At 47.2% G+C, this 24,982-nt stretch overlaps 1 protein-coding gene and 1 long non-coding RNA gene across 4 annotated transcripts in view; one reads left to right on the top strand and one right to left on the bottom strand.

Moving 5' to 3' along the window:
• Nucleotides 1-24,982, top strand: part of Ccdc162 (coiled-coil domain containing 162) — a 192,940-nt gene that overhangs the window by 156,837 nt on the left and 11,121 nt on the right. For 2 of the 3 annotated variants that reach the window (XR_005497567.2, XM_039099214.2), the window contains exons 37-44: nucleotides 2,527-2,636; nucleotides 12,775-12,924; nucleotides 17,788-17,841; nucleotides 18,471-18,638; nucleotides 21,146-21,310; nucleotides 21,509-21,643; nucleotides 22,403-22,555; nucleotides 23,538-23,747. Coding sequence is in view for 1 of the 3 variants with exons in the window: in XM_039099214.2 (XP_038955142.1) it covers nucleotides 2,527-2,636; nucleotides 12,775-12,924; nucleotides 17,788-17,841; nucleotides 18,471-18,638; nucleotides 21,146-21,310; nucleotides 21,509-21,643; nucleotides 22,403-22,555; nucleotides 23,538-23,747 (1,145 nt within the window). In the remaining 2 variants the exon portion in view is untranslated. Of the gene's footprint in view, nucleotides 1-2,526; nucleotides 2,637-12,774; nucleotides 12,925-17,787; nucleotides 17,842-18,470; nucleotides 18,639-21,145; nucleotides 21,311-21,508; nucleotides 21,644-22,402; nucleotides 22,556-23,537; nucleotides 23,748-24,982 lie in introns of those variants that run through there. The other variant, XR_005497568.2, reaches the window with a different exon arrangement.
• Nucleotides 1,656-12,779, bottom strand: LOC134483931 (uncharacterized). Its single transcript, XR_010061144.1, has 3 exons — nucleotides 6,945-12,779; nucleotides 2,439-2,528; nucleotides 1,656-2,193 (listed from the first exon to the last, which is right to left on the bottom strand). It is a non-coding gene; the product is annotated as an uncharacterized LOC134483931 (long non-coding RNA).

Raw genomic sequence — 24,982 nt, 5'->3', positions numbered from 1 at the left:
GCCAGAAATAAACCCCAGACTGTTCCCACGCTGAAAGTATGTGGGAGACTCTCACCTCAGCGGGCCTCTGCCCCACCGCACCGGCAAAGCATCTAAGCGCTTGCCTGGAAAGTTTTCCATGACAATTAGGAGCTCTGTCTGTCCCACCAAAGCGCAGTCTTATTAGAGCCCTAAGCATCTTGTGAACTTTGATTTATAGGTTTGTCATGCAAAGTAGCCATCTAGAGAAGACAAGTGGAATCCCATTTTCAAAACCAAGGCTTCTGGTCCAATAGCAGTCTAGAAATCCTAGAGGTGCAGCCATTTCTGAGCGGTGGCGATGGACACGTGCTCTGGTATGCTGGCCATCCCATCAATATTGGAGTGTGGGACAGAGACCCTCATCTAAGAGGAAAGAGAAGCCACAGCAGGCAGGGAACTGGCTGGTGCACTCAACAGAAGAGAGGGCAATGGGCTTGTCTTCTCCCATGTATCCATAGTTTCTCCCTGAGATTCCTTAGGCCCAGGGTAGATGGCTTATTTTTATTTGAGATGTGTGTCTATGTACATGCATGTGGTGTGAAACGGGCTTACAACTCTGTCACCACACCCAACCGACGTTCATAGGTGTCCTCTGAGTACTGAACCCGGGTCCTCTGCTTGCAAGGCAAGCACTTGATGGCTAGCACCATCTCTCCGGCCCCTCCCGGCTGAAATTGGAAGCGGAGAAATGTACGTGGTCGCAGTGATAGATCAGATATAACGTGGAACGTGAGAAAAAGCACAATCATCGTGACCCCAAGGGTTTTAGGTAATTGGCAAGATGAACGGTTTATCTTTGACATGGGAAAAGCTACAGATAGGACCACTTAGGGAGGGGACACTGACATCATTATGCATAAATTAAGTTTTAAGTGATCTTTAAAATAGAAAAGATACTCATTTAAACTTGAGATTATTTTTATTATTGCTATAAATCATGTGTGAGAGGATGAGACAGTAAAGTAAACGTACAAATGCACAGAAGTGAGTTCCTGGGCAGAAGCTGAGGTCTGGGGTACAGGGATTGTGAGGAGAAGAGCTGGCCGTGAAGAAAGCTAGGGCCCAGTCAGCTAAGAGGGAGGCAGGGCTGAACCGTCCCCAGCACGGGAGGTTATGAAGCAGGCGGGCCGGGTTGGGGATTTAGCTCTGCGGTAGAGCGCTTGCCTAGCAAGCGCAAGGCCCTGGGTTCGGTCCCCAGCTCCGAAAAAGAAGAAAAAGATGAAGCAGGCGGGCCACTGGCTTTGGAGGAAGTTGTGGGTATTCAGAATAAAACCAGTTTCCCCAAACTTGTGGAAGTGAAAACCAGGAGAGTGGGTTTCAGAGATGCTTTCTGGGAATTTTGCCATGAAAGGTGCAAAGAAACAAGGTGATAGGTGGTGAGAGGAGAATCAGGAGGAGGGCTTTTTATCAAACAGGGGAGGCTGTGCTGTGGTGAGCAGCCCAGGGAAGGGGGAAATGAGGACAGAACAGAAAGAGGGAGAATTCTTCGAGCTGCGAGTTGACTCCTTTTTTGTACTCATGGTTCTATACCCTGCCACTCCCACATAGTAACTTACCATGGTTGGCATTTGATCAATACCGTTTGTCTTAATTAGGGTTTCCCTTGCTGTGAGGAGACACCATGACCAAGGCAAGTCTTTTAAGAACAACCTTTAATTGGGGCTGGCTTACAGGTTCAGAGGTTCAGACCATTATCATCACGGCGGGAAACATGGCAGCGTGCAGGCAGGCATGGCGCTGGAGAAGGAACTGAGGGTTCTACATCTTGATCTGAAGGCAACCAGAATAAGACTCCTCTGTAGGCAGCCAGGAGGAGGCTCTTTCTCTCTTCTGCCCTGGGTGGAGCTCAAGCATAGAACCTCAAAACCCACCCCCACAGTGACACGCTTCCTCCACAAAGCCACATCTCCTAACAGCCGCACTTGCCACAGGCCAAGCATATTCGAACCTCCACAGCGTCAAACTTTTCTATCGATTTTGGAAGAGTTTCTTCCTGTGAACAGTTGCATACTGCTCCGTTGGAAGGGACGCCATAATTGATAATGATCCCAAATGGAAGACAGTTACGTTTCCCGTAGCTTCTACCACAGTGCTCTGAGTCACCTCGTGTGTTCCTCATCTCCTAGGCATCAGCCATGATGGTCTTTGCTTAGTTCTGATGGCCGTGTTAGACTGAAATGATCACAGACACAGGATGTTAACGAAGATAGACACCGGGAAAGGTTAAGGGCAGCGTGACATTCCCTTCAGGGTTTTCCTGCAGTAACAGTATTTGTTACTCACTGGTTTTCAGGAGGGCATCCCCAAAGTCTTGTTAAGAACCTTGCTGGAGATCTCCCCTCCTCCCTGTTCCAGAGGGTTCTGTGTCCTGACTGCCCCTCCCCTTCCTCACAGGAGCTGCACAGTGGAAGACTCACTGTGTCCTTTGAGAGCTGCAGTCTCGCCCTTGGTGGCATTCCGTGTTTTGTGATGTCTCACTGATCTGTTTTTTCTTCTTTTTCCTAGATCTTTGGAAACACCCAGTCATGAGAGAAAACTTTTCAGTTGTGAGACCCCAGATAGTTGAGAGATTTGTACAGAGGCTAATGGAGAATTCCCAAGACAATGGACCCGAGGTATGCATTCAAAATGAATGGCTGTGCTTCCCTTTGAATAGAAACCCAGGGAGGATGGCCGCCATTAATACTCCCTGGTGCTCTCTTACCCTCCCTAAGGACAGGATTCGTGCCGCTGAACCCACCGTGTACTACCATTCTGGTATGAAAACGCCCAATGCCTGTCTACTTTGGATTCATCAGGAAATGGACATTGGCTAATGGTCTTAGTTAGGGTCTCATTGCTATGAACAGACACTGTGACCAACATGAGTTTTTATAAAGGACAGCATTTTTTTTTTACTTTTCATACCATTCTTTTAATGATATAGATAAAAATTGACATTACAATCTGATATGACCCAAAGTAACTTTTAAAGAAAGACAGACATCTTCCATCTGATCAAACAAAGAGCAGAAAATCATCCTTAATTGATCTGGGTACCCTGCACATTCCATATAAATATTTTTTAAACTACGTATTGCTTGTAAGATTTGTATAATGTAGAATAAAAACACAGGATGGCAGCCCTGCCAGGATTCAGCCTTGAGGATGCTGAGACCTGATGCTCTAGCCCCTCGATCAACCCTGCCTCAAATTGATGCTGTTTCCAAATACTTGCTTCTTGAACAGCTTCACAAAAACCTCTGCTAATCCAGATGACCTTCGTTCATCCAGGCTTTTAGACTGTTCTAGTCAGGCATTCAGTTAAGGCCCGAACTTTCTCATCATATAAAGTCTGGACAGCAAATGATGCTAACTAGTTTTCTTTTGACGTTACCATTTCTCCAATTTCTTTTTGGGCCCCAAACAGTAATTCTTTGACCCAATTCAGCAAAGCAGCAATTATAGCAAACCTACCATCACAGTCACTTAAGTTGGGATTAGGACAGCATTTTTTTTTTCTTTTTTTTCGGAGCTGGGGACCGAACCCAGGTCCTTGCACTTCCTAGGCAAGCTCTCTACCACTGAGCTAAATCCCCAACCCCAAAGGACAGCATTTAATTGGGGCTGGCTTACAGGTTCAGAGGTTCAGTCCATTATCATCAAGGTGGGAACATGGTAGCATCCAGGCAGGCCTGGTGCAGGAGGAGCTGAGTTCTACATCTTAAAGCCAGGAACAGATTGAACATCCCCAGGCAGCTAGGAGGAGGGTCTCCAAGCCCACCCCACAGTGACATACTTCCTCCAACAGGCCACACCTTCTAATAGTGCCACTCCCTGAGCCAAGCATATGCAAACCATCACACTAATCAAAAAATTTGGTCGAATGTTTAAAGACAAACTTGGAACTTTTGAATGAGTTGATTTTTTAAAGCCATATTTACTGTTTTTTATTTACTAGCGTTAAAAAGTTAAAGAGAGAAAAACCAAAAAGGCCTATGATACTTCTAACTAGGAAATATTTTTAAAGTCTACAGTTTAAGAGGGAAAGCCAATAACAGGCCAATAGCACCAAAAGGTAACATTGCATCCACTCCCTATCTCCTCCTCAATATTTGATGATATTTGTGCCTCAAAAATGGCACCAATAATTTTATGTTTGTGTACCTCAGAAAAGATATCAGAACTCCCTAAAGCCCTAACGCCCTGAAATGTAATGGCTAACAGTATTTACCCTTGGCAGGAGGCAATTCAAAATTCAAAGAGTCCATTTCGATTGATTCTTATTTGTGAAAAGCGGTGTGAGAAAGCAAACACGTGTGTGGATACCGGTCTCGGGATCATTAATAAGTGCTTGACATACAATCATCTCCATTCAACTATTACAAAAAGAAAAAGAAACTCTGTCCTTCTAGGAATGGTGGTACCCATCTAGCACTCTGGAGGCTGAGGCAGGTAGGCTAAAAATTCCAGGCCAGGGGGCCAGTCATCTTACTGAGTAAAGGGGCTTGCAAGCAAGCACGGATGACCTGAGTTCTATCCGTGGGAAAACCAACTCATGAATGTTGCTATATCCGACCCACATACAAACACCATGCCATGATCACATGTATATGCAAACACACACACACACACACACACACACACACACACACACACACACACACACTCACACTCACACACACATACACACACTGGAAGGGAGGAAAAGGAGTTCTACCCCAGGGACCAGTGAGATGGCTGAGTAAGTAAAGGGGCTTGCAGCCAAGACTGGTGACCCGAGTTTGATCCCCAGAACCCACACAGTGGAGAGAGAAAACAGGCTCCAGCAGGTTACCTTCTGGCCTCCATATACAAACTTACACATACTAGTTACTTCCTTCCTTCCTTCCTACTTACTTAGTTACTTAGTTGGTTAGCTAGTTAGAGGAAAGGAAACAAGAATTCCAAACCAGCCTAGGCTACATAGCAAGACTCTGTTCCAAAAACTTAGTAAATAAATAAATGAAATTTAAAACTTAAAAAAAAATGTATTGGAAAAATGTGCTCAATTTTGGGTGGATATTGTTTTCTTCAGGTTTATATTTTTCTTAAACTTTTTTACATTAAACGCTCGAACCCTTCATTATGGGGTAGAGGACTCTCAGGCATGGTTGGAGACCTGTTTCCTCCAGACTCAGACATAAGCATCTGCCCACTCTGCTCTCAGTCACACCGAAGCATCATCCTGTGTGCTGCCGGGAGGCCCCCTCTCCCAGGGGCAGAGGGGTTTAAATCGGAACACACTGTGGCTCGCTTTGCAAGGCTGTCGAGATGGCTCAGGAATTGATTGACAGTGTTTGCTGCTCTTCCAGAGGACCCAGGATCAGTTCCCAGCACCCACACTGGGCAGCTTACAAATGCAGTTGCTTTCACGTGCTGTACAGGAAGCTGTTCAGGAACGCACACATATGTACACATAAAAATAGTATATTAATCCTTAACAACAAAAAGGGAGGGCATCCTGACAGGTGTTGCCACCCGATGAACCGCGAGGACAGCTGCAGGGTGTAGTGAGTGAAAGCATTCTTAAGTCGACGTTCGTCAGGTGCCCTGAAGAGTCAGACGCTCAGAGAAAAAAGGTAGGACAGTGGTTTCCAAGGGCCAGGGGCAGAGGGGACAAATGGTATTCAGTGGGTACTGGTTTTATTTTGTGAGATGAAAAGAGATTTATCATGTGGTCACGATGCTGCCACTGTTCTGTATTTGATGACAATTAAAAGAATAAGTTTTATTATATATATACATATATGTGTACATATATCAATATATATACACACATATATGGGTATGAATATATATACACACACATATATATATACATGTACACACATATATAGCTATGTATGAACTCCTGCTCATATATATATATATACACACACATATATACATATACACACAAAGATATACATACACACATGCACACATACACACACGCACATTATATATATACACACGCTCACACACATACACACAAACACACACACATACACACAGGATATAATGTATACATATACACACACATATGCACACACGCACACACACACATATATACACACTTACACACGCACATATATACACATGCACACACAGATATACATACACACATGCACACATACACACACGCACATTATATATATACACACGCTCACACACATACACACAAACACACACACATACACACACAGGATATAATATATACATATACACACACATATGCACACACGCACACACACACATATATACACACTTACACACGCACATATATACACATGCACACACATGCACACACGCACACACACATATACACACTTACACACGCACATATATACACATGCACACATACACATTTATATATACATGTACACACATATATAGGTATGTATGAACTCCTGCTCATATATATATATGCCATATATACATATACACTCATAGATAACATACACACATGCACACACACACATATACACACACATATATATACACACACATATATACACATGCACACACACATACATATATACACACACACGCACGCACACACATATACATACACACATGCACACACACATATACACACACACACACACATACACACACACATACACACCAAGCATGTGCCCTGGTGCTCAGCCCACCACTCAGGGTGAGGATCTTTGATTTTTTGGCAGGAGACAGAACGTTGTTTTCATTTTCAGGCCTCTAACTCACCATCTTCCTGCTTCCACTTCCCAGCTGCTAGGTCACGGGCATGTGTCACCACACCCAGCTAAGGATAACATCTTGTAGAAAGGGAATGTAGGATTTGAAGGCAGGGCAAATCTCTACCAGGTATCTGCAACTCAGGAAATGCTTGGAGACGTTGGTGACACTCAGCTCCTGGCATACCACCAACCTCTACTCACCTGTGGGAACCAAGAGCTCGCTCACAACCAGAGTGCCCTGACCCCAGGCAGCTTGTGTTTGCTCAGCTGTCACTAAGTTGTACTTGGTCTTCGCTGTGAGATAGGATCTTCACCATAGCTCCTCTGTCCTCAGAGACCCACAGATTGAGGTTCTGACCCTGACAGTGAGGCTTCCCATATCCCAGTGCCATTAGAGCCATTGCTGTGGCGGATGGAGTCTCTTCAGGGTTCAGCAGAGGGCTTGATCAGGAAGACAAATCTAAGCGCATGCCCTGTGGGGTGCTGGGCTGCACATCTCTCAGGACCCTCCTCAGAAGGCGGGGCCCCCACACCAGAACACGCAGGCTGGGAAGCAGACTTTCCTGAGTCTCTTTTCGCCTTATTCCAGGCACGGTGGGTTGGGCAGTGACTTGGGGCCCTCAGCCTACCAGCTCTCCCCTCACAAGACACCACCGCTCCTTTCCGCTGCCCAGGAGGCACACACTTGCAGTCCTGGCCAGTCTCTTTAAATCCTAGGTTGCATGCTCAGCTCACAGTGACCTTGGCCCCGATGTTCTCTTGGATCACTGCCTGGAAGTGTACTGGGTTGGGCAGCCATCACACTGACACAGTGAGCTGTGCCCTGAACTCGCATGCTGTCCTCGGACACTGCATGCCCCCACCATGTCTTCTTCTTGGTGACGTTGGCCCATTCTTTGGGCTCTTGATTCTCTGGGGTCTAAGCATCCTTATTTAAGTCGTTAGTAGCTGTGAAGTCAGGACAGGTCCCAAGTCCCCAAGCTGCCCACACCAGACCTCCCAGGCTGTGCAGCTGTCTCAGACATGGGCCAGGAGCACAGCTATTCTGTCACGCGGCTATGTTCTTCCAGCCCCCTTCCCAGGCATCCTGCTGAAAGCCAGGGATACTGTCTGCTCGATTTCCTGAGAAAATCAGGTCACTCTGGCAATTTTTCTTTAAAAACTCGTGTCGGTGTCTAGTCTCTTCCCAGTTTCTAGAAAACCAGCTTCCATCCATAACCGGTGTTAATATTTTTCCCCTTGAGACAGAGCTGGAATTTATTAAAAAGATTTTTTTAAAAATAGTACATTTATTTATTTATTTATTTATTTATTTATTTATTTATTTATTTATTTATTTATTTATTTATTTATGGGGAGAGGGCACATGAAGGCCTGACAGAAGTGTGGTTGGGGCCCCATCTTGAAGCACGAGGAGGAGCTGGCAACATGAAGACAGCCAGGGGAAGGAAGCCATGGCAGAGCGGGGGTGGGTGGTGGGAGAGGGCTTTGAAGCAGGGGATAGGACTAGGTGCTGAGTGTCCCCGTGTGCAGCCCTTGGGAGTCAGTCTCAGAGTCCATAGGAGAGCACCCACAGACGTGGTGTTTTAGAAACCTCCAAAAATACTTTATGCCCGATACTAAGCAGTGTTGGTGTGGTGGCACACGCCTATAAAGCCATGGGACACGTTAATACAACGTGGCTTAGCACCCGCCTGGCTCTCACCCAAGACTGGCTCTCTTGAACGATCAGTGCACAGAGCAACCTACTGTTGCCCCAGCCAACACCGTCAGCGTCAGCATAGTCAGGCTCAGGTGTAAACGCTGCCAGGGAGGCAGTCAGCAACGTAGTGGTGCTTACTGGGAAACTCTGGGCCAGTGTGGGGGAAGTGGGAGGGTGAAACCTGGTGGAGCTAACTCTTTATACGGGCAGGAGGAACCTTTTCAGTGACCCGGAAAAGTAGCGGTTGCGGGTAGGAGTCTGTGGGACCGCTGGCAGGAACCCCAGGGTCCAGCCTCTGCTGTACGAGAGGCTTCGTATGCTCAGGAAGGCTGAGGGCAGTGTGTAAAGGAGAGCTGAAGCCTCTTCCTCACCTGCCAGCCACAGCACCTATCATGGGGGCCCATCTCAGACACGCCCCTGCTACTGAGAGAGAATCTCTTCCTTGGCCCCTGTCTCAGACCCTCACAGAGCACCTTGCTTGAGCTGAGAGCTTCTGGAGTGGCTCTTTCTGCCCAACTGCTGTTTCCTCCGTGGAGCCTCCTGGGAGAAGGAAGCAGAGAAACTTCTCTAGCTCCCGTGGGGAAGGGCTTAAGGGCAGAGTTCTGGCAACCTCCCACCTCCATGGTATCATTCAAATCCTCCAGGGGCTTCTTATTCCTGCTGCGAGGGGGGGGGGGGGAGACCCTGCTGGTGAGGTAGCCCATGGCAGAGGGCCAGGGCAATTACCTTCTGCCACAACTTCAGGGACTCTGGAGGCAGGACGGTAATGTGAGAGGTGATTGCTATAGAATTAGTTGATGGAGGCCTTGTTGACTTGTGCTTACTCCAGAAAAGATTGCCTGTCCAGTAAGGGATGAGTCACTGCGGGGAGGGCTTCCAGCAAGGCCTGAGGTGAAGTCACTGGCCGCACCCTCACTAACCACCCTGGCTATGACTTCTCACGGCTTTCAGGCTTTCAACAAGAGTCAAACCAGAAAGTTCCCTGTGCTACTACTAACCCCTTTCCAGGCGAAGAGAGCTTCGGCATCCTTGGCACCGCGTCAATAGCTTCCCGGTGCTCACCGATCCAAAGGTTCAGAGGGAGGCAGGGGCAGGATGACCTGCCTTACCCCACCCACCGAGGGGCCCTTATCTAAGGGGGACCCTGGAGAATGAATCTTAGGACTCTGGTCTTTTGCCTGCCTGTGACTGGTTCCCTCTCACACAAGCAGAAATTGACCTCAGATTCCATGGAGCAGTCTCCATTGCATCCTGCCAAGCTGACACAGTCGACGACTTTTTGAAAACCTAACTTTTAGTATGCATTCTCGATGTAAAATTTGCCTTGATTACATGTACAAACTGCGATCGCGTTATATTAGAAAACAGAACCACGGGCTGGTGAAATGGCTCAGCGGTTAACGGCTTCTTTTCCATAGGACCCAGGTTCAATTCCCAGCATCTATTTGGTGGGTCAGAACCATCTGTAACTCTAGTTCCAGGGGACCTAGCACTTTCTCTTGGCCTCTGCAGGCACCAGGCACACAAGTACGGCACATGCATGCATACAAAGAAGCTACTCATTCTCCCAGGAAATAAGAATAAAATCTAAAAAAGAAAATAGAAGTTCGATCCTTTAGAACACACGCTCAAAATTTTACCAGTCATTAGTAATCTCCCTTACTAATTTAGTAACATTTCTTTTTTAAACTTTACTGACCGCTTTCCATTCGTGTGATTTATAAAGTAACATTATCTTCTATTTCCACATTATTTATTATATGTCATTTTTACATTAATTATTTGTTTGTATGTGTGTGTATGTGTGTGTGCGTGTTTGTGTGAGTGTGCGTGAGTGTGTGTGTGAGTCTATGTGTGAGTGTGTGAGTGTGTGTGAGAGCGTGTGCGTGTGTGTGAGTGTGTGTGAGAGCGTGTGCGTGTGTGTGTGAGTGTGTGTGAGTGTGTGCGTGTGTGTGTGTGAGTGTGTGTGAGTGTGTGTGTGAGTCTATGTGTGAGTGTGTGTGTGAGAGCATGTGCGTGTGTGTGTGAGAGAGCGTGTGTGTGAGTGTGTGTGCGTGTGTGTGAGTGTGTGAATGTGTGAATGTGTGTGTGAGTGTGTGTGAGTGTGTGTGTGAGAGTGTGTGTGTGTGTAGATAGAGGTAGATAGAGGTGATATAGATCATATAGAGATGGATATGTGTGATATCTTTATTATACACAGTTGTTAGTATCACTTCTGAAGTACAGTGTTACTGTAGATGAACCAGGTAGATTTAATTCATCTCCCTGATAAGCCACTTGAGGCCAATTTCATTTTTCTCCTACTCAGAAGCACACTAAGATGTCCACCTAAACTTCATGGACGACTTCATTGTGTTTTGGTGTCTCCACAGTGACCCAATTCCCAGCGTAACTTGAAGGGGGTTGTGGTTTTCTTTTAGCTCGTGGTTTCAGGGGTTCACATCAGCTGCCTTGGTTGCTCTTGGCTTGTGGCACAGCAGGAAGATGGAGGAGGGGCATAGCACAGGAAAGCTGATCACCTCAAGACAGCCAGCCAGAAAAGATGGAGTAACTGGGTCAAGATTGACTTCTCCAAGGGGACAGTTCCAAGGACCTGCTTCCTCTGCCTAAGGTTCCCATCCTAGTTTCCCTCACTTCAGAATGACGCCATCAAGATCGACTTCATCAATGACTCCGAGGCAATTCACAAAGTCCACTGTGGGTTTTCTCTGAAGGTCAATTTAGCAATGACGTCATACTGACAGGACAGTGTCTGGAGCCTCGGACAAGCAGATCAGAGCCAGGGGACCACGGCGGGTCCCAAGAATACCCTGGTTTCCGTAGCGAGCAGACTGCCAGTAGGGAGCTATCTGGGTTTATCCTGAAACTGTCACAGGGAAAGCTCACGTAAGATTGCAGGTTGCAGCTTGGGCTTGATCCCCCAAGACCTCAGATACACATTCGGCACTGATAACGACATGGGGCGCGGGAGGTGAGGGGGGTACACACCTGTACTCGCTCAGACAAAATGCTGGCTGGTTTTCACTGCCAACTTGACACAAACTAGAGCCACCTGGGGAGAGAGACCCTCCAGTGAGGCATTGCCTCCATTATTTTGGCCTGTGGGCAGTACCGGCCCTAGGCATGTGATCCTGGGCTATATATGTTCTGCTTTGAGTCCCTGCTCAGCACCCCGCCCCGACTTCCTTCAATGCTGGACTGTCACCTAGATGTGTAAACCATGGAATTCCTGTCCTCTAAGAGTTACTTTCAATTGGGGGTGGGGAGCAGTGGGACAGAGCTAGGGCAGACTCCCAGGTCCTGCCTTTCCCCAACTGGCTCTCAGTTCTCTCCAGAGCCTGAGTCTAAACTGCTGTGAGGGGACTCTTTCCTGTCCCTTCATGGCTACCTCTTCAAAGAGGTAGTCTACAGGAAGTGTGAAGGGAAGAGATCCACGCTTCAGAAAGCACCTTCACTTGGCCTGCCTTTTCCCCTGGGACATAGGGACATGCCTACTCAGAACCCTAGACTTCCATCTAGGCCAACGGTTCCAGTAGATCAGAGCACTGTCCTAATGCTACGACCCTTTAACACCGTCCCTAGTGTATTGGTGACCCCACACACACTATGAAATTGTTTTTGCTGCTACTCCATGACTGTAATGTTGCTACCGTTATGAATCAGAATATAAATATCTGTGCATTCCGACGGGCTTAGGTAACCCCTGTTGAAAGGGTGGCAATCCTCTGGTTGAGAACCGCTGATCTACGTGTGACTCGGCCCTCGACTGTGTTCTCCAGAGTTAGCATAGACCTCACCCATGATATGAATACCCCTGCTGTGGCAGAGACCAAGAGGTAGCCATGTAGGGAGAGGGCCAGGTGGAATTTGGATGGACAAGGTGAAATGTACTGTTCAGGCATCTGAGGGTCCTAAAGTAGGAAGTGGGAATCATACCGTGAACTCTGACTGGGAAGCTGCTCTCGCTTTGTCTCCAGACTTCACCACAGAACTCAGAGAAATTTCTGGACCTAACCCAAACCCAGCCATCTTGTTTATCTTCTTTGAAAGCAGAACTACATCTAGCACTCTAATAGTTTGTTGCTCTGGCTTCTAACCAGTAATGGTGGAGACACCATTTCTTCTCTTGACCCCGGCTCTGCAAAGACTGAGAGCAGAACTGAGAGAGGTGTTGCTAATTAAGGGCTTGGCGTTGAGGGGAAATGAAAGTGCATCTATGAGGCCTTGCTTAACGTGGCTGGCCTGAGGCCTGGGTGGAGCTGTGGGGACAACATGGCTGGTCAGAGGCTCCCGGTGGAGCTGCTGAGAGACATGCCATTCCCCTTTCAGATCACTTTCCAGAGGGAGCACCTTGAAGCCTGCCTCCTCTCGTTGGGCTGCGATGTGATGGCACGAGAACGTAGCAACTTTGAGACCTACTCCATGTGTTATGAGCATGTCCTGCAGCACACCAGGCAGAAGCTTAGCCAGAAGGAGCAGGTAGGTGCTCAGAGAAGGGAAGGAGAAAGCCTGTAGGCAAGGAGGCCCCAGAGTTACCAGTCAAAATAACTCTCAGTGGGGTGAGGAGAGATGTTCTTATGCCAAACCTGGGGTGGGGGCACACATGCCCTCCACATTTCTGTCCATTGGTTTATTTTCATGGACCCTGGCACTCTTGGTTGCTAAGGTGACAGTCCTAGTAGCAATAGGATGTAGGTTTTAGAGGATTACCAAGGATACAAGACATGACCAATAAAGGGGGAATGTTTGAATCTGCTTGGTCCAGGGAGTGGCACTATTAGGAGGTATGGTCTTAGGGTAGATGTGGCCTTGTCGGAATAGTAGGTGAGTCGTGTCACTATGGGCGTGGGCTTCCAGACCCTCATCCTAGCTGCCTGAAGATGCAGTCTTCTCCTGTTTGCCTTTGGAACAAGAACTCTCAGCAACTTCTCCAGCTCCATGTCTGCCTGGGTGCTGCCGTTCTTCCCACCATGATGGCAATAGACCGAACCTCAGAACCTGTGAGCCAGCCCTCAATTAAATGTTGTCCTTTATAAGAATGGCTTTTGGGACTTTGGATTTGGGAAGCCATTGAATGCTTTAAATGGGACTGAATTAAAAAGTTAAAGATTCTTTGGAGAGTCAGTTCTGTTGGATGGTGTTTTGCTGGGGCAAACACCTGAAGGAGTGTTTTCCTGAAGAGGACACAGGTAAAAGGCTAAGGCAGACTCATGAAGAAATGTTTTGCTGAAGCAGACACAGGTGAAAAGACGTTCTCCTAAAGCAAGCACGTGGAAGGATGTGTGATGAGGGATTCTTCGCTAATAACACAGATGAATTAGTCCACCTTATATTGCATAGTTTGAGCTTCATTTGTTGTGACTCCATAGAGAGAAACACACCAAAAAACTTCTGGTGATGTGCTGAGACTTCTTACCACTTCTGCGGACTTGGGCTATCTGGCAGAGTGATGTCAACTGATACAGACTCATGTGGAGTCTTGCTAAGTCAGACTCTCATGCTGAGGCAAGACACATGGTGAGGCCAGACTCATGGAGGACATGTGATGTTTGGATAGGACTCAGCAGACTGTGAAAAGGGCTTGCTTATAGAGCTAGCTGTGCAACACTTCTTGGTCTTGAGTCTTCGCTGAGAGGCACAGCTGAGAATTTCTCTTGGTGTCCCTGGTGTCCCTGATACCTCTTGTTGACTCTTACCAATTCAGCTGAGGCTGTCTCTGCTAGGTCTTGCCCCTGCTGCTGATTCTATAGCTGTTTGCTGTACTGACTCTACCAAACTTGACTGCTGGTGTATTTGTGAAGTATTCGCGAGTGGATGGAGCTGCCATGGCTGACCTGTAAACTGAATTGTGGATTTCCTAACAATGCAGTTAGGATTTGCTCCAAACAGGTTCACTTCCCCCATAACCTTTCTTTTCCACTACCTCTGGCGATAGGCTAGAAGGGAGGTTAAAGTATTTTAGAACCATCATTAAAAGGTGGCATTGAAAAAAATTAAAGTCACATGGAACTTAGTGAGCCGTCCTAGTAGGAATATAGAAGACATTGATGCTGAGGGTGAATTGAACTCCAGAGATAGTCTTAGGATGGTTTGTGAACAATGAGGCTGACTTTTGCCCTTACCTGAAGAGTCTGTCTGAGACTAAGGTAAAGAGACTCAACAATAATTGCATTGACAAAGGAAGTCTCAGAAATGCCCAGCATAAACTTTGTCCTCTGGTTTTCTCTCATGAAGTGCGTTTTGATCAAGCATAGTAAGCTGAAATGAAAAAATACAAAATGCATGGTTCGAGTATTTAAAAAAGCACCAGAAAGTGCAATGGAACTGAATCCTGTGGTCAAGGTGATAAACAGAATAAGGGAGTGGTGACCTCGGGGGCAGGATCCCACCCAGCTAAGTTTATTGTTTGTGTTTGCAGTTGAACAAGCAACAGTTATATATTATGGTAAGCACTGTTGCCTGCTTATTGTTTTCATTTTGATTTTGAATCTGGAATGAACTACAGTTCAGAAACAGAGGGCACACCTATGATCCAGATCTTGAGGCTGGAAGATAAAGATTTTTGATTCAGATCCTGACATGGGATGACACTGGATTTTGATGTGGATCTTGAGAAATACTGGCCATGAAAAGCTTAGCCCCAAGCTTGGTGGAACACATCTTTAATCCCAGGAGACAAAGCAAGCAGATCTCTGAGTTCAAGGACAACCTAAGACAGAGCAAGTTCTAGGTGAAGAGAAGCTGAAGTCTAGGTGGTACACACCTTTATCCCAGCATTCAGGAGACAGAGCCACGCAGATCTCAGAATTCAAGCTCTATCTACAGGGCAAGTTCCAAGCTTAGGCGGTGAAGGAGTTGGAAAACAGGAAGCTAGTGATAATGTAATAACAATGAGGCCGTGTTCCAGCTCCAGCAAGCAGCAGAACTCAGCAGCTTCAGCCATGTGACTCTGGCTTTAGTGTCAAGAGGAGAAGGGACTACTTGGACAATTGATGTTAGTTAGCTGAAGCTAATAAATTAGCAGTGATTAAGAATCGTGGAGGTGAAATCTTCTGGGAAGTGTTTTCTGAGAGCACAAAGAAGCTATGTTCCAAAGATATAACTCTCTCTCTGGCAGCTAGACTTGGTAATCTGTAAAAGTCACCCAGGTGGTACTGGTTCTTAAAGGCATAAAGGGGTCATGGAGGCAGCTGAGGCTTGGCACGGTGAGAGGCTAGGGAAGGCTACTGGTGAAAGTGTAGCCTCAGTTGCAGTTGACAGCCCAGGATTGAAGGGGGTCATGCAAAGAAGTTGAGGCTTGGCACCATGAAGAGAGCCTATGAAAGATTATTGGTGAAGCCTAAGTTTCAGGGGAAGATCCCAGTATACTGAAGATGTCAGCACCCTGGGATGACCACCAAGAACAGCAGTGGCAGTGGAGTGGAGTCAACCAGAGTCTGGCGTGCTACAACGCACAAAGATGGAGAAGTGACTCAAGACCTTTGGAAGAGCAGAAGATCATGCGTGGATCCCAGACACTGAAACAAGAAGCTGTGAAGTTGAAGTTGCTTTGGAGACCTTAAGGGATGTTGGGACACCTGCAGAGGAAAGCTGCTAACAGGGAGTGGGGACCAGCCCAAGAGGACAAAGTTTGTTGCTGCTGAATGCCAGATCTACCAACAGCAGAAGGTAAAGATAAAAGGAGTTGGAGACACATCAGACATATAGATGCTGAGTTTGGAGTTTTCCTGGCTGGTTTTTGTATTTCCTCACCATGATGTTTTGGAGTGGTAAGGAATATCGTATGATATATATATAGGATCTGCTTTTTAATTTTGATTTCTTAGGGGATTACAATGAAGACATTGCATGACTCTCAGAAGGAACTTTGGACTTTTAAGACTGTTGGACTTTGGACTGTTGAGACCATTGCAGACTATGAGACTTTTGACGTTGGCCTAAATGTACTTCTCATTATGCTATGGCTAGAAACAGCCCCCACAGACTCATCTGTTTGAACAATCCCATGGGGACCAGAGAGTGTAATGTGGTGGTTTGAATATGCTTAGCCCAGAGAGTAGCACTGTTAGGAAGTGTGGCCTTATTGAAGGGAGTGTCTCACTGTGGGGATGGATTTGAGACCCTCCTTCTAGCTGCCTGAGGATGTAGTCTTCTCCTGTTTGTCTTCGGAACAAGATGTCAAACTCTTAGCTCCTCCAGCACCATGCCTGCCTGGACACTGCCAAGCTTCCTACCATGATGATAAAGGACTGAACCTCAGAATCTGTAAGCCAGGCCCAATAAAATGTTCTCCCAATGTAAGAGTTACTTTGGTCATAGTGTCTCTTCACAGCAATGGAAACTCTAAGATAAATTGTTACCAGGAGTAAGACAGGGTGAGCCTTTGGAGGGAAAATCTTTATATCTATCTATCTATCTATTATCTATCTATCTATCTATCTATCTATCTATCTATCTATCTATCTATCGCTGTCTGTCTGTCTGTCTTCATATTATGGGTCAGTTTTAGTGGTGAGACCTCCTTAAACTCCCTAAAACTAGGTCATAGTACTCAAAGGATCCTATTGTATATATTGTTTCAAAATAGATTGTATCTGAAGATCCATATAATTTTATATTATACTCAAGGGAAAATATGAAATTGTAAAAAAAATCCCTAAATTAAGCATTAAAATATTAATCAGGGAGTCCTGGACTTGCCCACTGTTGATGACTCCCCCATGTTTGAACTCTACATCATTGTAGAAGCCTGGAAATCATATTGTGGTGTTGTTGTTGTTAATTTGGGTGTGCACATGTGCACATGTTGATGTGGGTGCCATTGCTCAGAAATGAGCTCTGTTCTCTCACTAGAACTTGGAGCTTGCCAATGCATCTTGGCTGGCTGGCCAGCAAGCCTCAGGAGTACAAGCATGTCCCATGCCCGACTTGCACGTTGTCTTTCGATGTGTTGTTAGAAACCCGGAAGTTTAACTGCCCGTAGTGGTTCAGCCTTGGAATCTCAGTAGTTGAGGGGTAGAGGCAGGAAGAAGGTTAGGGTCACCCTCACCCATATATTAAGTTCAAGGCCAGTAGAATTTATGAGGGAGGGGAGGGAGGGGAAGGAAGGGGAGGAAAAGGAGGGAGGGCAGGGAGGGAGGAAGAAAGGGATTGAGGGGAAGGAGGGAGGGAGGGAGGGAGGGAGGGAGAGAGGGAGAAAGAGACTCCAAAGTCTATCAAGGTACCAAGCACAGCCCAGGCCACTGACAGGATCAGGATGAGAGGGTTTTGGAATGAGGCTGTATAAACACCAACTGGAGGGGCTGCCTGTGTGTTGATTGAGCCCTGCCTTCTCCTCCTCAGGAGGTAGACTTGCTACGAAGAAGTCAAGCTCCCCCTGAAGACCGTGCTGGCCAGGTGGGTCAGTTAACTACACGCAGTCCACCAGAAGCTCGTGTTGCCTGCAGAAGTCTTGTCTATTGAGGCAAGCCCATGAAGGCACATTCGAGGACTGTAATTTCATTCTGTGTAAATGTTCTTGCTAAGGGGCATTCTTTCTAAAGTTTTTTAAGTTGTCTCTGTCATGTATTATGGGGGGAGGGCTGTTATTTGGCAGAATTTTGTGGACATTGCTTCTTCCGTACTTTTTTTTTAAGATGCCACGTAGAATGCACTTCAAAAATGAAACGGCATCTGGTTGAGGGGTCAGGGAAAGGCGAGTGTGGTGGTGAAACTGAGATGATTGAGGAGTTTATCCAAAGTTCTGCATTTAAATTCCAGCTCTTTAGGGCTCGTTCACCCATCAAATTGAGACTGTTTTATACAGGGTGAGCACATCTCACCTCTGCACTAGGGAGGGACGTTGAATGTTAGCTGTGCCTGACTCCGCTCAGGACTGTTGAGCCAACCTGAACTTCTGCCATGCCCATACCTTCCCGAGCCTGACAACGGAGGCTGTGCTGGCCCTCACAGGACTGGTCTGCTGCTTGGAATGCCTCCATCGCTAGCCTTACCTCATGCCATCTATTCTGCATCATTTCTGACAGATCGCAGAGCTCAGTCATGACATAATCATGGAGATCACCGCTCTGAGGGCCCGGCTCGCAGACCTGGAAGAGGAGAATCTAAATCTGGAAATCCAGATTAGGAAAGAGGTCCAGGAAGAGTACAGAGAATTAGTGCAGGCTTTGTTTATGACCTGCTTACACATAAAGGTAAGTGTCCTGGCTGTGCCTTGGAAAGCCTTGGAACGTCTACATGGCTGCCTGCCTACTGAGGGACCCATGGCAGAATGGACTTTGAGGTGCCAAGTGATTCTTGAGCCCCAGGTTGTAAGCTGGAAGGTCTTGTTTGGTTGGTGGTTTTGTTTTGTTAAATCATGGTCTTGCTAGGTAGTCCCGGCTGCCCTGGAACTTGCTACATAGCCCAAGCCAACTTCAGAGTCAAACAATCCTATAGCCTCAGCCTCCCTTCTGCTGGGATTATAGACTTGCACCGCTCCACCTGGCCACTAGAGGACGTTGCTGTAGAGAGAACTAGCAGCAGGCTGTCGTAATTTTACTTTGTTCTATTTACATCTGTGTGTGTCCGTGAGTTCTGTTAGCGTGTGCATGTCTCAGCACGCATGTGGAAATCAACTCTTTCCCTCCACCTTGTGGATTCCTGGGACCAAACTTAAGCCATCGGGCACGGTGGCGACCCCTTTGCCCTCTGAGCTGTCACCAGCCTGAGCTGTCACTGTGCCGTCAGGATGGACACGGAGTTTGGGATACTGAGGTGTCCATTGGACATCCAGCTGCTCTTGGAAAGAGGAGGCTTTCTGCTTGCTTCAACTTCCCACCAATGTCTACCACTGCCCTTTCCACAGAGTGAGACACCCAAGTGGGGAAGCAAAAAACCCTCTGCCCAGGGGAACAGCTGCCTGAGAGCTCGCTGGGCAGGTCTGGAAACTGAACTAGTTAACCCTCAGCATGCCCTTCTGCCTTTCTCCCACATTTAGAATTGGGGAGCTACCAACCTTCAACTATGGAGTCCCTCAAAAGAAAAATGGCGGGACTCCCTTGCCACGTCACTGTGGAAAGCTGGTCACTGTATAAACTGTTTGGACATCAGGGAGACAGATGTCCTATGCCTAACATGAGCCATCGGGAGGCTGGGCACCCTACTTACGGATCTCAGTACACACCTACAATGCCCCACTCCATAGCTTTCTTCCCCAGTCACTTCTGCATTACTCAGTATTCCTAAGAGCCAGCCCTACTTAACCCTGTTTCTCCCTTCCTTCCCTGGGAATTCCAGAACAGACCCTAGGGTTGTTTTACGAACAGGAGACCCCCTTCGATGTTCTGCCTTTACTTTCCAGAGAGCTTTAGAGATTTCTTCTTACTTGCAAAATAGAAATGCTCACACATCTCAAAAAAGACCAAATTCAAAACGGACTGGGCCTAGAGCTACAGGAGAAGCCAGAAGCCAACCTTTGGAGAGCAAATGTGCCGGCTTAAGAAGAAAGAATGAAGGGTTGGGGATTTAGCTCAGTGGTAGAGCACTTGCCTAGCAAGCACAAGGCCCTGGGTTCGGTCCCCAGCTCCGAAAAAAAAAAAATCCAAGAAGATAGAATGAACTCTTTAACTTCTCCCAGACTGAAGGAGTACTACCAACGCCCCCCACCCCCCCAAGCAAGGAATCCCTATCCAAGTCCTTGGTCCCAAGGTAGTGGCGATGTTCACACTGGTAACCAGCAGAATTGGCCTGGCTTCCTGCCATTGTTTCTTTTCTTTTCTTTTCTTTTTTTTTTTTTTCGGGGCTGGGGACCGAACCCAGGACCTTGCACTTCCTAGGTAAGCGCTCTACCACTGAGCCAAATCCCCAAACCCCCTGCCATAGTTTCTAACTGAGCACTGTCCTGCCTTCCTCTCCGAGGAAGTGGCTTGGAGATGGGAAGGACCTTCATATGTCCTTTTCTCGGCCCCACGGGTCTCTAAGCATCTTAGTCTGCTGAGTCCGCCATAACGAAATGCCATTGGCCGAGTAGCTAAAGCAGAGATTATTTTCTCACAGTTTTGGAAGCCAAGAGTCAGAGATGAGGGTATGAGCATGGTCTCCTCTATGGAGTCTTCCCTTTCTAGTGGACCAGGGGCTGTCTCCTCCCTGCCGAGAGAAGGAAAAGGTGACCCTCTCTGCTCTTACAGGGCACAGTCTCCCTGGGATCAGAACCCACTCCTATGGGAAGAACTTATGTCTCCAGACATTTGAGGCTGAATACATGAGTTTGGGAGGAGTCACAATTCAGCCCTGAGTCCACAGTAATAACTCACACAAGCGTTCTGTGACATCATCAGCCATTAGCCACAGCCACTCAGGACAGAACATCTCATCTTCAGATTTACACTGGAGCCTAAGGAGGCTCATCCACAATAAGGACTCATCAGATTCTACGTCAGCCTGGGAGCCATAAATCCACCTTTCCCAATCTAACCTGACCTAGCTAGTAGATTTTTCTCTGTCACCTCCCAGGGCTCGTCCCACTGTCCCGGCTCAATGTGCCAGAAGGTGTTGACAAATGAGGCATGTTCTAGGACCTATAGGTGAACAAAAGACGAAGCCCTGCTGGCTATCAGCCTCTAATGTGCCTGCCTTGTAATTCCCATGACAAAAACTGCCAACCCTGCCCTTCACGCCCTCAAATGCATTGGACTTCTTGACCTGAGTCTGCAATTTTCAGGAGAAGCTGGATGAGAATCAGTTTAATTTGATCCAGAAAGTGTGTGAGCTCATCGGTGAAGTGAGAGCTGAAGGGATTGCCAACGTGAAGCAGCTAAAGAAAACCTGGGGCTCTGCCAGACCTGAGGGAGAAACAAAAGAGAACGCAGCCAAAGCACCAGCTGAAGTACGTGAACCTGTGCTGCCTTTCTTCCTAGCTCCCAGCCCACCACTGATCTGTTTAGAATTCCAATGGGGTTAGACATGTTTAAAGGAGTCCTGGGGTGGGGCTCCACATGATAATGTGTATTTCTGGAAGGCATGTTTCTGGTGTTAGGGAAAAGGACCGAGAGTGGCCTGTTCTAAAAGTAGGCCTTCTTGGCAGGAGCAACTGTGTGCCTTGGAACAGGACAACAGCTGCACCCTGGCTGCTCTACTGTGCAAAGCTCGGAGCCTGGGCCGCTGGCGGCTGGCTGTGCAGCAGGCACACCTCAGAGGTCAGCTGAGCATGGCAGAGAAGGTACGTGTTGATGTGAGGCCCCTTCCCTGCACACCCCACACCATATGCACAACACACCACACAACGCACACACCATACCACATGCACACCACACACACACGCCATACCATATGCAACACACACACATACACACACACCCTACACCACATGCACACCACATACCACATGCACGACACACACACACACACACACACACACACACACACACACAGTGTTTCTGCAGCTGCCACAATGATGGCAGGTGGCATGCCCAGCCTTGCTAAAGAATCTGGCAATTGGCAATTGACCTTTTTCCCCCCTGGGAATAGGCAACCTTAGAGTGTTGGAAGAAATAGAAAACAGACAGGTGCAACCAGCCGTGGAGATGAAAGAATGGTGCTTAAGAAAGTTGAAGAGACGAGGCAGAAAGGAGATTTTATTAAAGGCTTGAGGCTGCTAGCTTTGGATTTTATCTTTGATAATCTGAGGGAAATGAAGTAACAAAAAAGTAAGAGGAAAATCTGCTTTAAACACATGGAACACAGAGCACATATTGGTATTGGTTTGAGAAGCTGCACTTTCCTGGAATCTGGATTTACTCTGGTCTGTTGGGCCATCCATAACTAGATTCACACAACACAATCAATGACCGACCATCAAGAGCTCCACTCTAGGCAGTGCTGAAGAAGGGCCCTTGCGTGAGGTCTTAGCTAAGGCTTCAGACTAAAACCACAGAAAAGCAGCTTACTTCCTCTCCCTCTGTGTTTGCACTGCTGGCAGGAATCTATTCACAGTAAAAAGGAGTGCTTGCGAATCAAGCTAATGGCGGAGCAAGAAGTGGCTTTACTTCATCAACAGCTCCTGGCTGCAAGGCAAGCCCTGACCAAAGCTCAGACTGACAACAGGAAGCTGTGGTGGCAGAATGAGACCCAGGTACCTAGAGCCCCAGAGGTAGCCAGCCCGAGTGCGGTCATAAGAAGGAACACAGTGCAACCCGGAATACCACTGACTTGAGAGAAACCTGCAGTTAGTTCCTAGAGAGACTCAGGATAAATGGCTAACTGAGGTGCCTATCAACGTGTCACCACAGGCTCTCCCGGCATCTGTACCCTGTCCAGAGTCCTGGCTGCTCTCAGCACTCCTCCCCCAAGCCCCTCAAGCTTCCCTCCCCTTCCTGCAGCTTCTTTCTTGTCTATATAACCCAGCCATTTTGGCTACATACTCTCCTCCTCTCTTGGTCACTTGACTCTCTCTCTCGGTCCCTCTCTATTACTCCATCTTTCTTCTCTTCCTCTCTCACTCTTCCCCACCCTTCTCTGACGACTTGGTTCAGTCTACTGGCCATGTCTAGTCCACTACTTTCTCTCCCTGCTCTGGACTCTTCCAGATGCCTCCAGCCGTTCTCACCCTCATATCTATAATAAAAACTTCTCCTCAACTGTACCCAGGAGTGGTCATGTCCTCATTTTCATTCAGCTGGAATATAAACAAATTCCAAGTCAGCACTAAACTTCCTCTTCCTCCTCCTCCTTCTACCTCTCTCTTCTTTCTTCCTTGCCATTTTTATTTTTTGTTGTTGTTATTGAGACAGTGTCTTACCTCATAGCTCTGTCAGGCTCACAGCCCAGCTCCATTTTTCTGTCTTTAACTATCTAGAATCTGGTTTCCCAGACACGTTTTGAGAATGAAAACAGAGCCCAAGTCAGAAGCACCCTTCATCACTAATGTTTCTATGAAGGGCCCTTGCCTCCTCAGAGGTGAGGGGGGACTCATTGCTGGTCCCCATGAGAAAGACTTCATGGCAGTGCAAATACAGCTTGTACTCATTGGCAGCTGTGAGTACACTGCCTCAGTCGCCCCTGCTCAGCCTGCTGCTGCCTGCTTTCTTTCTTGCCTTGGCCCTCCCTTGCTGCAGGCCCAACTGCTGAGGGAGTTGGAGCACAGAGTGACGCAAGACACGGTCACTCGGCAGCAGCTGGATATCATAAAAACATCTGGCATGGAGACGCTCCTGAAAGACGTGGAGCAAAAAGAGCAAAAACTGCAGCTCCTGACAGAAGAGGCTGAGCGGGCTTCGAAGCGAGGCCAGCTGCAGCAGCAGAAGATGGACAGAGACCTGAAGCAGGTGAGGGCTGCTGGGCCTCACCCTAACGGCCTCCCTCCGTGGAATGTCCGTTTCCTGGGACTCTTTGCTCCCGTCACAGCATTCTCTCTACTCTGTCGGTTCCCGTTTCCGGGACAAGGTTCTCTGTATGCCACCCTGGGGCAACTGCTTAGGCAAGACTGTTGCAGGCTCAGAGTCCCGGTGTCCTGGGGACATGTTTACCTCTGAACTGGGGTCTTCTAGAGAGCTATGAGCTATACCTTGGAAGAGAAGCAAGCCTGTGAAAGCTGTAATAAGAGATTTTTAGTCCACCGTGTCCAGAAATATAAAGTCAAACATGAAAAGCAAAAGTGGATTTCAGACACAATTTTTATAACTGTACCCCTGGGGGAATAGAAAGGGGTTGTTGTAATGCACGCATGGATTAATTTGACCTCGGTAAGCAGATTGCAGAAGGTAATTCAATAAAACCTGACACAGAAGGTGCTTTACACATATCCGAGGGTGAATAAAGCCCTTAATTCATCCACTAGAGATAACAACAGACAGAAAAGCAATTTGAAAATTAAATTGAACTATTATTGGTTAAGGGTTTCAAGGGCTCTAGAAGTTCTGTGAAGAGAATTAAATTGAATTAAGGGAGTGCTGGATAAGATACTTTCAAGGAAATGGAGAGAGGAGATGAGCTGTTGCAGAGTAAAAGAAAATTGGAATTTCACATCCATGAACTGGGCATGATGACTCATGTCTGTAATCCCAGCACCAGGGACACTGAGGCATGAGGCTTGCCTGAGTTTAAAGTCAATCTAAGCTACATAGAGAAAACACCTACAAAAAAATGAACCCTTCCCGCCTTGCTAGGACTCACCCACTGAGTCTTACAGGGGAGCTGCACCTATCTTATTGGCCTGTTTTATTTTTATCAGAAGGCCCCTGCTATATAGTAATCCCAGAAGGTGCAAGATTCCATGGAGCCTGCTTCAGACAGACCTTTTGGTACTAACCTTTTAGGTAACTCAGGAGGTCACATCAGCCCGGGAAGCTACTTTTTCTCCCAAAGCTAGAAAAAAAGAAATGATCCAGGTATTAACCTTATAATAACCATTAATTAAAATCCTGCTTGCCCAGTCCTTTGTTCTACCAGGTGCTGACTAGGAAGGAGTGGTATAATGCCCATATCCTTCCTTCAAACATGCTCATATAGAACTAGTTACCTGTGTTATATTTTCCTATCGCTGTGACAAAATAACTGACAA

The sequence above is a fragment of the Rattus norvegicus genome, chromosome 20, assembly GCF_036323735.1.
Source record: "Rattus norvegicus strain BN/NHsdMcwi chromosome 20, GRCr8, whole genome shotgun sequence".
Lineage (NCBI taxonomy): Eukaryota > Metazoa > Chordata > Mammalia > Rodentia > Muridae > Rattus > Rattus norvegicus.
This window is presented reverse-complemented; position numbering and strand designations above follow the sequence as displayed.